The sequence below is a fragment of the Zingiber officinale genome, chromosome 11B (assembly GCF_018446385.1).
Source record: "Zingiber officinale cultivar Zhangliang chromosome 11B, Zo_v1.1, whole genome shotgun sequence".
NCBI classification, from domain to species: domain Eukaryota; kingdom Viridiplantae; phylum Streptophyta; class Magnoliopsida; order Zingiberales; family Zingiberaceae; genus Zingiber; species Zingiber officinale.
In genome coordinates, this window is record NC_056007.1 from 8,591,100 (window position 1) to 8,608,242 (window position 17,143).

General features: G+C 40.6%; 1 protein-coding gene across 1 annotated transcript; it reads right to left on the reverse strand.

Moving 5' to 3' along the window:
- Window positions 1–13,253: 13,253 nt before the first annotated feature.
- Window positions 13,254–16,836, reverse strand: LOC122034238 (luminal-binding protein 3-like). The gene is made up of 8 exons (XM_042593396.1): window positions 16,689–16,836; window positions 15,590–15,857; window positions 15,276–15,490; window positions 14,952–15,194; window positions 14,387–14,866; window positions 14,151–14,305; window positions 14,008–14,090; window positions 13,254–13,943 (listed from the first exon to the last, which is right to left on the reverse strand). Exons 1-8 carry the CDS (start codon window positions 16,744–16,746, stop codon window positions 13,445–13,447), a joined length of 2,001 nt encoding a protein of 666 aa, XP_042449330.1. The 5' UTR covers window positions 16,747–16,836; the 3' UTR covers window positions 13,254–13,444.
- Window positions 16,837–17,143: the final 307 nt, after the last annotated feature.

The following is a 17,143-nucleotide window of genomic DNA, read 5'->3' on the forward strand; positions in this document are numbered from 1 at the left end:
TGTTGAATGTCTCCCACAATCTGGTCTTGGGGATGACTAGAGGCTATCCTAGATTGCCTTGGTGTTGGCGGTGCCTCATGAGTGGTCTCACTAGACACAGGCAAGGGCTCAGTATCAGGCAAAGGATCAGACTGAGCCCTCTCTTGCCTTTGCTCATCATCATCGGAGTCAATTTCGACTCTTTCTATGTTTTGATCATTTAAACTTAGATTTCTAAGTTCAAATTGAATTTCTCCTACATCCCTTGATTGATCATTTGATTTAGGAATTTCTTCAAATGCTACATCCGAGGACTCTTCAATCAATTTAGTCCTATTGTTGTAGACTCGATAGGCTTTGCTGATGAGAGAGTACCCGACCAGTATCCCTTCGTCAGCCTTAGCCGTGAACTTTCCAAGATGATCCTTGGTGTTCAAGATAAACACCTTACAACCAAACACCCTAAGATGTTTAATTGTAGGGGGTCTCCCAAACCAAAGTTCATGGGGAGTCTTTCCTAAAAACCTATGTATCAAGACTCGATTTTGCACATAGCAAGCGGTACTTACAGCTTCAGCCCATAAGTAGCTCGATAGTGAGTACTCATTGAGCATGCTTCGTGCAGCCTCTTGCAAGACTCGGTTCTTTCTCTCCACAATCCCATTTTGTTGTGGGGTCCTTGGAGTAGAGAACTCATGCCTATATCCTTTTTCTTGACAAAATTCTAAAAATCTATGGTTTTGAAATTCTCCACCATGATCACTTCTAATTGTTTTAATTGTTGTTGATTTTTCATTTTCAGTTCTTCTACAAAAAGAAACAAAAACATCTATGGTTTGATCCTTATTTTTCAAAAAGAAAGTCCATGTATATCTAGTAAAATCATCAATGATCACTAAGCAGTATCTACTTCCATTCAATGAAATAACATTACTGCAATCAAATAAATCCATATGCAATAAATCTAAAGCAGTAGATGTACTTACAGCGCTTTTACCTTTATGAGACGCTTTTGTTTGCTTACCCTTTTGACATACATCACATAATTTTGTCTTTTGGTACTTGATGCTTGGTAAGTCTCGCACTAATCCTTTGTTGGCCAGCTTTCGAATATTCTTCATATTTACGTGGGCCATCCTCCTATGCCACAACCATAATTCTTCTTCTTTTGACATGAAACACTTAGCAGAGGCATTAGTAGCACTTTTAAAAAATACTTGATAAATGTTATCTACCCTTGTGCCTACTAGTACCGTGTCAATGTGTTTGACCAGACATTGACTTGAATGAAACTCAATTGTGTAACCCGTATCACACAATTGGCTGACACTTAGGAGATTAAAGATCATCCCCTTGACTAGAAGGACATTTTTGATTTGGAGACATTCGGATATATGAATATCTCCAACTCCTATAACCTTAAGGCTACCATTATTACCAAAGGACACATTACCTCTATTTTTGTTTTGAAGGGTAGTAAAGAGTGACTTGTCCCCGGTCCTGTGCTTGGAGCATCCACTATCAACAAACCAAGTTGATAGATACTCCCCCTTGACAAATGCCTACAAGACACGAAAGATAGATGTTTTAGGTACCCAAATCTTGGGACCTAATGCATCTACAATGAAAGACCTAGGAACCCATGCCTTGGTCACACCCTTCCTAGTCTCATGAACCCTAGAAGCATGTGATCTATGAAATTGGGTTCTAGACACTAGGGAAATGAAACTAGACTCCTTAGGTTGATATCCTAACCCAACCTTGTTGTAGACAGCCCTTTGGGCATTTAGAATCATATCTAAGGTCTTAGAGCTAGTTGAGAATTTCTCAAGCATTTTCTTGAGTTTCTCAACTTCACTCTTTAAGGCTTTGTTTTCATCCTCAAGAAGCTCTTGATGTAGGTCATCAACCTCATCTTCCCTAAGAGTCTTCAAGTGTTCTACTTCATCTTTTAATGATTTGATTTTAGTTTTTGATTTCTTAAGCAAAGTAGATAAATGTGTAATAGTTTTATAGCATTTTTCTAAGTGAGGAGAAGTTACCTCTTCATCATCCGAAGATGATGAAGCCGCGGCTGATGTATCACTTCCGGAATCCGATTCCTCCCTTGCCATGAGCGCTAATTGACGAGTGTTTTTCTCCTTCTTCTCTTCCTCCGATGAGCTTGAGGAGGATTCATCCCAAGTAGCTTTGAGGGCTTTCTTCTTCTTGGCCCTTTCCTCCTTCTTCTTGAGTTTTGGACACTCGCTCCGATAGTGTCCTTTCTTGCTACACTCATAACACGTAACATTAGTCTTATCAACATTTTGATCAATAGACTTACCTTTCCCTTTGTATCTCCGGCTCCTTCTCATGATTCTCCTTACAAAGTTGGCCATCTTGCTTGATGATGATCCACCTTCATCATCGGACTCGGAAGAGGATGAGGATGTAGGAATCTCTTTCTCCTTCTTCTTTTCTTTCTTCCTTCTTCCATCCTTGCTCTTTTCTCCTGCAACTAAGGCAATACCTTTCTCTTTTTGACCCTTGTTAGCAAGTTCATGAAGTTCCATTTCACAAAAGAATTCATCTAATTTAACAATTGAAAGGTCCTTGGAGACCTTGTAGGCATCTACCATAGATGACCACAAAGCATTCCTCGGAAAGGCTTTGAGAGCGTACCTTACAAGATCGCGATTCTCTACGCGTTCATCTACGGAATGAAGACCATTGATGATCTCTTTGAACCTTCCGTGTAGTTCACTTACCGTTTCGTTCTCCTTCATGGTGAGATTTTGTAGTTGGTTTAGGAACAAGTCTCTCTTGGCGATCCGAGAGTCTCGGGTTCCTTCTTGGAGCTCGATGAGCTTGTTCCACAAATCATTTGCGCTCACAAATGGACCTACCTTGACAAGTTGATCTTTGGCTATCCCACATTGTAGAGTGACCACCACCTTGGCATCGGCTTGTCCTTTGCGAGTTTGCTTGGCGGACCACCTTGATGACTCTAGTTCCTTACCTTCTTCGTCCTTCGGAGGTGTGAACCCTTCCTTGACCGAGAACCACATGGAGATGTCGGTCTTGAGATAATACTCCATACGGCTCTTCCAATATTGGAAGTCCGCTCCGTCGAAGTAGGGTGGACGATTGGTGCTAAAACCTTCCTTCATAGCCATCTTCTTGCTCTTTAGGGTGTTAATCCGGATGAAGAGCGCCTTGCTCTGATACCACTTGTTAGGACCTTCGGATGGCTAGAGAGGGGGGTGTGAATAGCCTCCACTAAACACTCAATTAATTCCTCACAAAAATTTGTTAGCACAACGGAAATAAGCAAAAGGAAAACTGATGCAAGGAAAAGAAACAACCCACCACTAACACAATAAGGATGTACGAGGTTCGGGGATAACTTGCCCCTACTCCTCGGTGTGTCCGTATGGTGGACGATCCCTTGATCTTTCGGTAGATCACACCCCGGACAAATTTCGGCTAAGTATTTCTCCTTCTCGGTGGAGTAACCTCTCCACAAAGTCTCAGACAAGATTTTAAATGAAGCACAAGACTTACAGAGTTTAGTGGCTAAAAGGAATGAACAATAAAACTTACAGCCACGATGAAAGCAAAGCGCAAAGATAGAAGAAGTTCCTCAGCCAAGAGCTCAAAAACAAAGCACTCTTGCTTGATCGACAGAGAGTATTTTGAAAAACCTTACGCAAATCTCTCTTCTTCCTTCTTCTTATTCCTCTGCTTTCTCACTGTCTTCAGCCAGAGCCGAATCACTGTAACCTGTATCGAATCACTGCGACCAACTCAGGCGTCGCCAATCACTCTTCCTCCTCATCTGGTTCTCTGAACTCACACCAATACCATCCATGGTCTTCACTGGTGTCTCTGAGCTCGAACCAATAAGCAAGAGTCAAGCTGTTGCCAACTGATCGCAGCCAGTGAACGTTGACGCTCCAATTGCACCATTTGCAGCGAAACACAGCAGAAAGAGCACTTGGTCTTATTCTTCTGATGGAGCTTAATTTGAATTTAAGCATTGGCACGACACCTACAACCTGTAACTCAAAAAGCTTACAGCAGATGGTTAGATCAGATGAATCAGAAATAGCGAAATAGCAGAGAAACAGCAGAAGACAAACTACATCGTTGTGGATCGGTCAACAGACCGATCCATAGCCCTCTAGACCGATCAGGACATATCCTGATCAGTCTGTGGACCGATCAGCCTATAGGTGGATCGATCAACAGACCGATCCCCTATAGTCCTTTGAATCCATCGCTTCCTTCTGATCAGTCTACAGACCGATCAGATAACTTACAGTGAACTACTGTCTGGTTACTGATCGGTCACCAGACTGATCAGATAACCCACAGAAAGATACTGTGTGGTTACTGATCGGTCACGAGACCGATCAGATAACTAAGATTGGATCTGTGTGATGACCGATCGGTCACCAGACCGGATCGGTCAACAAACCGATCCATGCCTCTGTTGGTTTTAGAGCTTCCGCCCTAAACCCTAACGTCTTCTGGTCGAGCGAGCTACGAGCCCTCTCGACCTGGTCGGAGAACAAGCTAAGCCCTCTCGACTTCACGTCGGGTCGAGAACGAGCTACCGAGCCCTCTCTGACCTAGTCTGGAGAACGAGCTGCCGAGCCCTCTCCGACTTCGTCCGGTCCAGAGAACGAGCTACCGAGCCCTCTCTGACCTAGTCTGGAGAACGAGCTACCGAGCCCTCTCCGACTTCGCGTGCCAAGTATCCGTACTTGGACTTTTCCTCTCCACATGATCAACCTTGATCATTAATCAGTCTGAGTTTAATTAATATCTGATAGAAACTTAAATCAGTGACAACATCAAAACAACAGCCAGGTCAGACTGTATTAACATAAGCGAGTGGGAGCACGACAGGACAAGCGGCACGCTCCACTACCACTTGTTGGTTGCTATACGGAATATCATATCGGTTCCCCTGTAAAAAAATTATGTACAAGTCCTGAACCTTTACTAACAACCTATTGTGTTCTTTAGAAATTAAATTAGGAATTACAAATGGAACTTAACATTATTGATTCCAAATTTTACTTATCTGTTCTTAGAGATTTAGACTTGGATCACAAACGATACTTAACATTATTGATCCAAATCCACCCATGTTACAAATTCAATTAAATATTAATTTCAAAAATCGGCTTCCAAGTTAAACATGGCGAGGCACTGGGCCTTCTTGGGTATGGGAGCATCCACCACTTCCTAGACAAAGTTTTTCAATAAAATCTAATATTTAATTTCCTTATATAACCCTAGGTTTAACCAAAAGGAACAATCGAATCACAAATTCAAAAAAAAAAAACACAAACTCGAATCACAAATTTGAAACCTAGAATCATATGCCTCTTGTGTTTGGTATTTCAAAAACTATACAAAGAAAACTAGTATGATGCGGAATAGAATTACTAGTTATACCTTTCTTTGTAAACAGCAACCTCTTCATCTTCTATCATATTCCTCTTCTTATCTCAGACGTCGTGTGGGCGACGATCTACCGAGACGAGAACCACCCAAGCTACCTTCTTCTCCAAGCAAGTTTCGGCCACCACAAGAACTCCAAGAGAAGATGAGGTTCGGCTACCACCAAGCTCCAAGGGATGCTAAGAAACAAGACCTCCTATCTCTCCTTCTTCCTTAAGCAAGATTCGGCCACCAACCAAGCTCCTTGAGATGAAGATGCCACCGGCTAAGGAAGAAGAATAGGAGAGGGAGAGGATGTGAAGGGTCGGCCACCAACCAAGGAAATAGAAGAGAGGAATACTAGAAAACAAGTTATGAGGTGAGGCACCTCTACCCTCTCTTTTATATTCCTTGGTCTTGGCAAATAAGGAAAGTTTTATAAAAAAAACTTCCTTATTCTCTTAGCCAATGAAAGGGAAATTTAATAAAAAATTTCCCTTTCAAACTCAATGTAGCCGGCCACCTCTTGATCATCCAAGAAAGGAAAGTTTTAAAAACAAAATTAAAACTTCCTAATTTGTTTCCAGGAATTTTTAAAATAAAAAATTTCTCTATTAATTTTCCCTTCATGGTTGGTTATAAATGGAAATTTTATAAATTAAAATCTCTCTATTAAAACATGTGGATGATTTCCAAAAAGGAAAGTTATCTTTAAAATTAAAATCTTCCTCTCAATCTACAAATAAGGAAAGATATCAAATCTTTTCTTAATCTTTTGTAGAAACTATAAAAGGAAAGATTTAATTTTAAAACTCTCTTTTAAATCATGAGGATGGTTAAAAAAGGAAAGTTTTATCCAAAATTAAAATCTTCCTTTCAACTACAAATAAGGAAAGATATCAAACCTTTCACTTAATCTTTTGTAGAAAGTTATAAAAGGAAAGATTTAAATTTTAAACTCTCTTTTAAAACCATGGAATCCACATAAGAAAAATTTTAAAAAATAAAATCATTTTAATTTTATTGTGGTCGGCCACCTAAGCTTGCACTTAAGCTAGGGTCGGTCACGCTTCAACCCATCCAAGCCATGTCTTGGCCGGCCCTTGCTTGGGCTCCAAGCTTGGCTTGGCCGGCTACATAAGGATGGGTAAGAAGGTGGGTATAGGTGGGTATAATATTTTATAAATAAGAGGCTACGATAGGGACCGAGAGGAGGAATTGGTTTTGGTCTCCTGATGAAATTAAGCTTCCCGTGTTCACCCCGAACACCCAACTTAATTTCATCAATAATAATTCATACCACTAAAGAATTATTATTGAACTACCGCATCAATCCCAAATTATATTTTGGGCTCCTTATCATGAGTGTATTAGTCTCTCTGTGTTTAAGATATAAAATATCCACTAATTAAATGAGTTACTGACAACTCACTTAATTAATATCTAGCTTCAAAAGTAGTACCACTCAACTTCATTATCATGTCGGACTAAGTCCACCTGCAGGGTTTACATGACAATCCTTATGAGCTCCTCTTGGGGGCATCATTAACCTAGATTACTAGGACACAGTCTCCTTCTATAATCAACAACACACACTATAAATAATATCATTTCCCAACTTATTGGGCCTCTTGATTTATCGAACTAAATCTCACTCATTGATAAGTCAAAGAAATAAATACTAGATATATATGTTTGTTATTATATCAAGATTAAGAGCGCACACTTCCATAATAACAAAGGTCTTGTTCTTTTATTCAGTCAGTATAAAAAAAACTTACCTTAAATGGTCCAGCTCAATACACTCAGAGTGTACTAGTGTAATTTTATAGTTAAGATAAACTAATATCAAATTACACTACGACTACTCTAATGGTTTGTTCCTTTCCATCTTAGTCGTGAGCTACTGTTTATAATTTATAAGGAATTGATAACATGATCTTCTGTGTGTGACACCACACACCATGTTATCTATAATATAAATTAATTGAACAACTACACTTAACATATAAATGTAGACATTTGACCAGTGTGATTCTTATATGTTTATACAAAAAGCTAGACTTTTAGTATATACTCTAACACCATTACCCATGAGTGGCCGAGCGTGTGGCCCTGGCCAATCTATTAACGAAACCTAGTACGATCTAATCTACATGCATTGAATTGAAAATAAAGGAAATTATAGTATAAATGAAAATGACTTATGACATTGGAAAAACACGACATCTAAACTATCCTAATCACTACAATCTAGGAAACAAACAAGAACAATAATGTTATAGAACACCTAGCTACAAATCAACAAAATTAAAACTCAAATAGGTTAAAATTCAAATGCATAAGAGATAAAACCAAGCATCCTATTAACAACTCAATTTCATGAAAAGGAGACTATACATTGCAAGAAAAGTGATCTCTAGATCAGAATTGAAAGCTTACAGATCAAGCAACAATGATGAAGAAGAAGCTCAGATGGTTGAATGAGAGGTTAACAATGATTTGGTGAAGAGGGGAGGATGTTGTTATCCAATCAATCGAAGAAGGTAAACCCCTTTCTTCTCCTCAATGGATGAAAGCTATGGAAGATGAAACGCTGCCAAAAGGAACCAAGGTGTGGCTGAATTAGTAGAAGAAGGCCTGATCGGAGGGATTGGTGAAGAGATTGGCATTAAGAGGATTGCGGAATAAGGAATTGTGTTCGTGATAGAGATGGGATTAGGTAAGGGAATCCCCTTGAACGTAGTGGAAGAATATCTTGGTGTCGCATAATGTGAATGAAGGTAGATCGTTGGAGTTCAGTGGTAGCACGCGAATTAAGTAGGATATCTTCTGAGCTTCTCGGGTGGTGGCTGAAGAATTGATGGACTAGAAAAAAAAATCTCTAGACCTAAGTGGATGAAGGAGATGAGATCTAATGGCCAGTATCGATGGAGATGGTCGGAAAGCTAAGGAGTTCAAGATACCTCAACCACAAACTCCTCTTGACTTTCAGGTGGAAAGCTAAGGAGTTCAAGATATATGAGTGAAGTGATGTACTTCCCTTGTTAAATCTCATTAATCATAGTAAATCTCTAACAACATGAGATAGTAACTGCGTGGCTTATAGTACCCAAACAAATTATTCCTTCACCATTAGTCTCGACGAATCTTAAAGATGGTTGATCCGGGGGTTGCAAGGTTACCACTCTTACTCAGTCATTGAGTATAGCGTAATAAGTGACCAACGAGTACATGTCACAAAGTATGTCAAATATCATCATTCTAGGTACTCAAATATCCACCATAAGGGAATGATAATCCAAAGTCTAAAGGGTCAAATAACCTCTTGACTGAGAGTCAACCCATTAAGAGGGCATCTCCATAACTCTCATATTCATGCTCGTAAATGTCCTCCGGCAAATATCGACAAAAGGTCGACCACTCTGATATAAGATATAGAGTTCAAGACCTTGGGTAAAAGATTAAGTAGTCAAGTTCTTGTTCTACTTGATGGAGATAATGTTAGTTGAGTCGACTAACCGTTGTCTTGCAACCCATCATACTACGATTGCTCCAGTTGAGGTTCAGGAACCTCTAGTGATGAGCCATGCACACAAGGATAGAGGAGAACTATCATTATATAGCTTGTTGAAATAACTGTTAATCGACACTATGCCCCTCGATGATCATCATCTGTTATTTCCACTTAGTAACAGTTGGATTTTATTTGTGTTAATCAATTAAAACCACCTTCTCTATATCATTACAGGTCATATATCTCTATGTACCATCAAGGTTATATAACAATATTGAATCAGTCCATGAGTTAGGATCTCCCATGGAATAGTGTTATGCTAAAAGAGGTAGAGAAGTACTTTCTTTTAAAAATACCTCAAAGTAATCACCAAGTGATTTCTTGTTCCTAAAAGTTGTCTTCTTCATTTTCCTTCACATGGTGCCTAGTCACAAAAAGGGTAAGAAACAAACTTCATCATTTCTGCACCAGTACAAGTTATATATCCAAATATACTCCCAAAAATATACACCCTAGTAACATTTGTTGTATAATACTGCACCGAAATAATAAATAAATAATAAGGTTATTTGAGAAATAATATTATTAGATTTTTCAGTGTTTTTTTACAAATTTATTGGGATTTAAACGGAGTCCATATGACTCGTTTTGAGGGGATGAATCGGTGAGGTTAGGTGGAAGCCTGTTTGGAACACCATTTAAGTGGGAGTTGATTAAGGAGTAAACATAGACTTTAATTAAAGCTAACCTAAGGTTAGATTAATTATCCTAGATATAAAACCTAGCTTTCCTCTTCTCCACTATCATTTTCGCGATTCCTCACCTCTCCCGAGGCCCCCCTCTCGCGATTCTCCTCGCCCGATCATCGGTCGGCCGCGAGTTCACCTCCGATGGAGGTCTTCTCCTCCAGCAGACCTCACCTCACTCGAGCGCCTTCCTTCTTCCTGATCCAGTCAACGCCCTCTCTCGCAATCTTGTTGTTGCCGATCAGCACAGCCGACGCCTGATCACCACTATCATCTACCCCTTTCAATGATTTCCATGAGCCACAATGTCGAGCATCGCTTCTCAGAGCAACGCCGCCGTCTCCTCCGTGTGTAGAACACTCAGCGATGCCGCAGATCTAATGCTGACATCTTATCGCCATCCACGTACTCGAGCGCCACCACTCGACGCCTCCGATCACCAGCATTGGTTGCTATCAGTATAGGGCATTGTCAGTCCTCATCCAACTTCAGCCGGTCATGCGTCCACAGCAGCCGGCTGTGTTTCCCTCGTGGCCTGCTCCACGGCGTCGCATCACCGCCCCTTCTCTATCTCAGCCCAACACCACAGTAGCCACCGTCGATGCCACCTCTTTTCCCTACTTCCTCCGAGTTGGAGCCCTAGTGTTGTTGCAGCTCCTCTGCAATGGCTTGTCACCACAGCAACAAATAGATTTTATCTAAGAGGAAGCTGTAGATTCGAATTAAGGTAAGTTATGAATAAAATTTGATTAACTGAGATCAGTTTTCCATTTTGTGTATTGGGATGAGGAGTTTTGATGTTTGACTGGTCCTTGTAGCTTCGGCCAGCACTGTTCGTCAGTGAACCATAGTTTTCGCCATCCTGTTATAAAGGGAAACTCCTCCATCCGTGAGTTGACAGAGGAGAAATCCAATTTTGGTGAATTTTAGAGTTGAATTTAATTCTACTTTGATTTGATTTGTTAATTGATGATGTTGTTAAGTTTGGTTGTATATGGATTACTAAATATGAATGTGAATTGGAAGAAGAAATGATTGTGTTGATTGAGGATTATTGGATTTGGTGGATGATATCATTAAACCTAAACTAATCATGTGGATGGACTATGTAGGTCGGGTTTATGATGCTTGATAGTTGATTCAAGTTAGCTTAATCCAGTGTAGTTGTGATTCTTTGTGAACGGGTTGATCGATTGATAATGAAGTAACTGAGTTTTAGATTGATTATGCTTTAAGTATACTCTAATTAGAGGTTAAATGGTTAGAGTTGCTTAATCTATTTAGTTATGAATTTAGAGATAAATTTATGAGTTGATTTCTCTGGTTGAATTAATTCACCAAGATTTGATCTACGAAGAAGTATTGGATTACCAAATGGAATGGAAAAATAGTTACCTAATCGAATTAGGATTGAGTTTTGGGGTTAAGCTAGTTGTTGTATATGTGATTAGTTAAACCATATATCATATTATTTGCAGGACGTTGATTCGAGATGAGCGTATCGACGTGAGATTATTTATCATGATCGATATATAAAGGCGGGTACTTCTTGCTTTATCTCTTTAGTATATTGATCTTAGTGTATGAGCTAAATATTCAGATAGTTACTGTGTTTATCTTGACTCCACTCGTATTTTTCTTGTGCTTGATGCTTATCCACCTGATCTTTGAGCTACTCATTTCTATATCTATACAGTCTCTTATTGTCATCTATGATATTTAGCAGATATTAGATACTGTGCTTACTTGCATGAATGTTGTTTATTTACACACCTTACTGAGCATGTTGGCTTCATGTAGCATACCTGATTTCTGTTTATATTATATATGATGACTGCTGTATTTTATGCATCATGTCATTGCATACATGCCGGCGACCATGTCTCCCTTGTAGTTGAGAGGGTCGTTGGCCAGGGTCGCACACTCGGTCACTCATGGGTAGTGGTAGCTGGAGTGTGTCGTTTGTCTGTCGTGCTTCCACTCGCTTACTCATGGGTAGTGATAGCTGGAGTTGCGAGCAGCAGGGACCTCCGTCGCAGACGTAGCTAGTTAGCTACTATGCAACTATCCCCTCGGCCACTCAAGAGTAGTGGTTGCAGGAATGGTGTACAGTCTGTCACTGACCTGACTTATCGACCATACAGGGGTCATGGTGTAGAGGGGTGGGAGGGAGTGATCATCCGTGCATACGTTGTTATTATTATACCTACTGATACTATTACTTACTTATGATGATATGCTTACATAGGTTGAGATATATACATGTGGTATATGTTTAGGCACTAGCTTACTTATTGTTAATATGTATATACCTCACATGTTACCCATGTAGTTATGAGAAGTACTGTAGCACGTCTTTGCTACACCTGACCTTCTATTAGTAGCCTAGGATATGGTTTTAGGTATGGACACATATTATGATATCACTATAGTATCTGCTATTTTCCCTACGAGACTGTATACCTTGTATCTCTAGTTCTTTATTATGTTCATGCACTATCTGTCTATTACCCGCTGAGTACCAACACTAACTACCTCAGCTACTCGTTTATTTCGCCTGGTAGCAGGTAAAGGATTTATGGAGTTGCCTGGAGATCCTGTCCTCCAGTCCCATGTCATACCGAGCTTCTCCTACCGTTAGTGCTTCCATTCACATGATTGGTTTTGTACTTGTTCTTGTATTTGTGGATTCTTTTATATGGAGTTTTGTTTTGTGGTATCTTATATTTAGTTAGGTGATGATGTGGCAAGCTGAGCCGGCTCGCAGTTAGTTGTTTCGTTCATTTCATGTTTATTATTTTATGATTTTCGATGTGCTATGTTTCAGCATTGTGGGCTGACTATTAACTACGTGGTTGTGATTATTTCCAGCCGTGTGGACTTCTTATAATCTGCGTGGTGTGTTTATATCTAGTTGTGTGGGCTGAAGTATACAACTGATGAGTATGCTTGTGGATGTATGTATATATGCTTCAGATTGTCACTGTTACAGGGGAGGTGCTATCTGATTTTCGTCGGACCACCTTACTGTTAGAATATTTTAGCTCCAAGAGTAGTACCACTCAACCTTATTGTCATGTCGGAATAAGTCCACCTGCAAGGTTTACATGACAATCCTTATGAGCTCCTCAAGGGGACATCACCAACCTAGATCATTAGGACACAGTTTCATTCTATAATCAACAACACACCATATAAATAATATCATTTGCCAACTTATCGGGCCTTAAGTCGATGTGAATTTTGGAGTCAAGTCTGGTGATTGCAGGTATTTTTATTAGTGCTATTGTTGGTCTTACGTTCGTATTATTTTGTATTTTCCGCTGCGTTTATTTTGTTCCAGCCGTGTGGGTTGTTATTATACTGCGTGGTTGTGTGTTTATTTCATTGTTGTTCAGCCGGGTTAGGCTGAGTATATCAAATTACGTGATTATGTTATTTCTATTGTATATATATTCCAGCCGTATGTTGACTGATGAATATACTATGTTGTACGTGTATATATGTATTACTTCAATTATCATCCGTACAGGAGAAATGTTATCATATTTTTATCTGGCGGAGACTCATATGGGACATGACAAATTAATAACTGTTGTAAAATTATCAAAGGCGTGTTCTAATCTCTAAGACAAAAAAACAAGCAAGCCTCCCCTGCTTCGTCATTAAATCCTATGAGCTAGCATACTATTACAAAAAGAAGGAAATGGAATTCTTCATCTCAAATAGTTCTCCCCTCCTCGAAGGATCGTAAGTTCTTATTTACAGCTTAGAGCTCGTCGTGCGAGTCATCTTCATCATCCTCGGCACTGCCTCCTGGCGCACCACCAGATCTCTGATACACTGCAGAAATGATGGGGTTGCAAACAGCTTCCACCTCCTTAAGCTTCTCATCGTAGTCCTCTTTTTCAGCGCTCTGGTTGTCGTCGAGCCACTCGAGGGCATCCTTCAGGGCTGCCTCTATTTTCTCCTTCTCTTCGCTCTCAAGCTTATCGGCGAGCTTGTCCTTCTCATTGATGGTGTTCTTCATGTTGTACACATAAGTCTCCAAATGGTTCCGGGCATCAATCCTGTCCTTCACCTTCTTGTCCTCCTCAGCAAACTCCTCTGCCTCGCGAACCATTCGATCAATTTCTTCCTGGCTGAGGCGACCCTTTTCATTGGTGATGGTGATCTTCTCCGACTTGCCAGTGCCCTTATCTTCTGCCTTCACATTCAGAATGCCATTGGCATCAAGCTCGAAAGTGACTTCAATCTGTGGTGTGCCTCTGTTATAATCATAGGCAAAGTTAGCGGGAGAAAGTATTTTGGAATGGCACTACAAATACAAACCTTGGTGCTGATGGAATTCCGTTCAGATCAAATTTTCCAAGCAGCCTGCAGTCCTTTGTGAGGCTTCTCTCCCCCTCGAAAACCTACAGCGCAGTTTATTAATCGTCTTACTAATAATCAAGATAATGAAAAATCGGCGGTACCTGAATGGAGACAGTAGTTTGTTGATCTTGGTAAGTTGTGAAAACTTGAGACTTCTTGGTTGGGATGACTGTATTCCTTGGAATCAACTTAGTCATCACTCCGCCAACAGTTTCAATGCCAAGGGTAAGGGCAGCAACATCGAGCAGAAGAATATCTGGCACGAAAGAACGGCACTGTTACAACTGAATTTAAGCTTGGCACACGAACAATTAGACCAAATAGTCTATGATAGTACCTTTGGTTTCATCACCACCTTCTCCACTGAGAATGCTTCCTTGCACAGCTGCACCAAATGCAACCGCCTCATCAGGGTTAACCCCCTTGTTTGGCTCTTTGCCGTCGAAGTAGTCCTTGAGAAGTTGTTGCACTTTGGGAATTCTAGTGCTGCCACCAACAAGAACAATCTCGTCAATTTGATGCTTGTCCAGCCCTGCATCTTCCATTGCTTTCTTCACTGGCCCCATGGTCTTCCTGAATAGATCGTTGTTCAATTCTTCGAAACGGGCACGAGTTAGCGGCTCTGAGAAATCCAAGCCGTCATAGAGTGATTCGATCTCAACACGGACTTGGTGCTGGTTACTCAAAGCTCTCTTAGCACGTTCACTCTCCCTCCTCAGCTTCCCGAGAGCGCGATTGTCCTTGCTGATATCCTTTCCGTGCTTCTTCTTGATCAATTTGATGAAATATTCCATTATTCGCTGATCAAAGTCCTCACCTATCAAGAGAAACTGTGCATTGTAAGTCGAGAACAAGGTTGATCATGCATATAGACCTTAGGAACACAAGGTCAATAACATTACCTCCCAAATGAGTATCACCATTTGTTGCCAGAACTTCAAAAACTCCATTATCAATTGTCAGGATACTAACATCGAATGTCCCACCACCAAGGTCGAAAACAAGAATGTTCTTCTCACCACCCTTCTTGTCCAGGCCATATGCAATTGCAGCAGCCGTTGGTTCGTTGATTATTCTGGCCACATTCAAGCCAGCAATTACGCCAGCATCTTTGGTTGCCTGTCTTTGGGCGTCATTGAAATAAGCTGGATCATGAAATAGAAGGAAATTAGATTTCTGGGATAAAATCATAGAATTTGATAGGAAGGTACAATCTTAGCACGCACCAGGAACAGTAACCACAGCATCTTTAATTTTCTTTCCAAGAAAAGCTTCTGCTGTCTCCTTCATCTTAACTAAAACCATTGCACTTATCTCCTCAGGACTAAAAACTTTAGTTTCCCCATCCTTGATTGTGACTTCGATATAGGGTTTACCATCCTTGTTAACTATTTTGTAGGGGACAAGTTTCATGTCCTTCTGAACTTCCTTATCCTCAAATCTGTATATCAGGAGTAGATTAGTATCAAATGACAAATATCTAATTCAACTCAAGAATAAAGAAAAGTAAAACAATAGAAATTAAGAAGAGTAAACTAACTTTCTTCCAATGAGCCTCTTGACATCAAATATAGTTCTTTCTGGATTCACAGCTGCCTGATTCTTTGCAGCCTCACCGATCAATCTCTCAGAATCAGTGAAAGCCACCCAAGATGGCGTGATGCGGTTTCCTTGGTCGTTGGCAATGATCTCAACGTGACCATTCTTGTAGACACCAACACAAGAGTAGGTGGTCCCAAGATCAATCCCAATAACTGTTCCCAACTTGGAGGCTTCTTCTTTAGCGATCGAGAATGCAAACAAAGATCCTGCAAATATATTCAGCAAATTAATAAGTATAACTTATCAAATAGCCAACTATTCATGCAAATCCAAAAGTTAATTCAAGTACCTCAATGCCAATAAAGAAACCCTAAGGAGATAGACAACTCAAAAAAATAATCGCCATGGTTAGTTAATTAGGCTGTTTTTATGAATCACCATGCTTAGTTAGTTGCCTGCCATAATTACTCTCAAGCAGTCTGGTGAAACTCTTAAGAGATGCTAAAATGAGGGAGGAAAACATAATTTAACATGATATGGCCGTGTATGATGATGAAAAACATATTTTATGAGGTACCAATTCAACCATTGCAGTTAAAAGTTTAATAGGAATAGAGAAATAAGATCTAGATGAACTAGATACCCTTCTCCCTAACTCTCGACAGCTTCTTCGGGATCCAGTGTAGCCATCTATAGCTCCTAGCTCCGACCATAAGTAGCCATCGAGCATGGACACAATAAGGTAGAATCATTCGAAAATAGAGAATTATTGATAATGCCAAAACGCCCTTGAACTAAGTCTCTATCGAGCGCGAGATTCACTGATTCATCACACATTAGCATACATACAAAAAACCAGTTACCAAGAGCAACGATCGGAAAGATATCTGTGCTCGATTCTACAAACGCACACATTCGCCTCTCTCGCACCAGATCCTAATAGGAGGTCGCAAATCAAACCAATCTGGAGTAAATACATATCAAAAAGAAACCCAGATCGGATCCCCACACATTCATTCACCACAAACAAGGCAGATCAGAGTTAGAAAGCTCAACCAAAGTAGAATGCGCTACGAGATCCGATCAGAAACAGATACCAGCGATTAAGAGTCCCAACAGGATGAAGGACCCGCGATTCCGCAGCGATGAAGCCATAGCCGCTTCCCCTGGAGAACACTCGACCTCCTTCTCGATCCGATCTCGCTCTCGATCAAGAGCAAACTGATGAATCAACGAGCGCAAGCGGGGGATTTATAGAGGGCTCCGAGTCGGATGGTGACGACGCGCGACTCCGGTTCGTGTCACCACCATTGAGGGCGAAGGAAACATGTCATCTCGACCACGTGGACCAATCAAAACTCGATCTGCTCCGAGCCCGGCCAATGGCATGCAGCCATGTCGTTGGAGAGACGATAGCCGTTGGATGTTGATCTGACGGGCCTGAGGCGATCTCGGTGTCACATAGAGAGAGGAAGAGAGAGAGAACGCGCGCGCGGGCTTCGTCTTAACTGAAAGCGTTGTTTCTCGATCTTTCTAGATACCAAATTGACGT

Coding starts and splice junctions, on each gene's coding strand:
- LOC122034238 (XM_042593396.1), bottom strand. CDS start 16,746: ATGGCTTCATCGCTGCGGAATCGCGGGTCCTTCATCCTGTTGGGACTC. Junction 15,195..15,275: donor TGCTGTGGTTACTGTTCCTG/GTGCGTGCTAAG, acceptor TTCATGATCCAG/CTTATTTCAATGACGCCCAA. Junction 14,091..14,150: donor AAACTACTGTCTCCATTCAG/GTACCGCCGATT, acceptor ACTGCGCTGTAG/GTTTTCGAGGGGGAGAGAAG.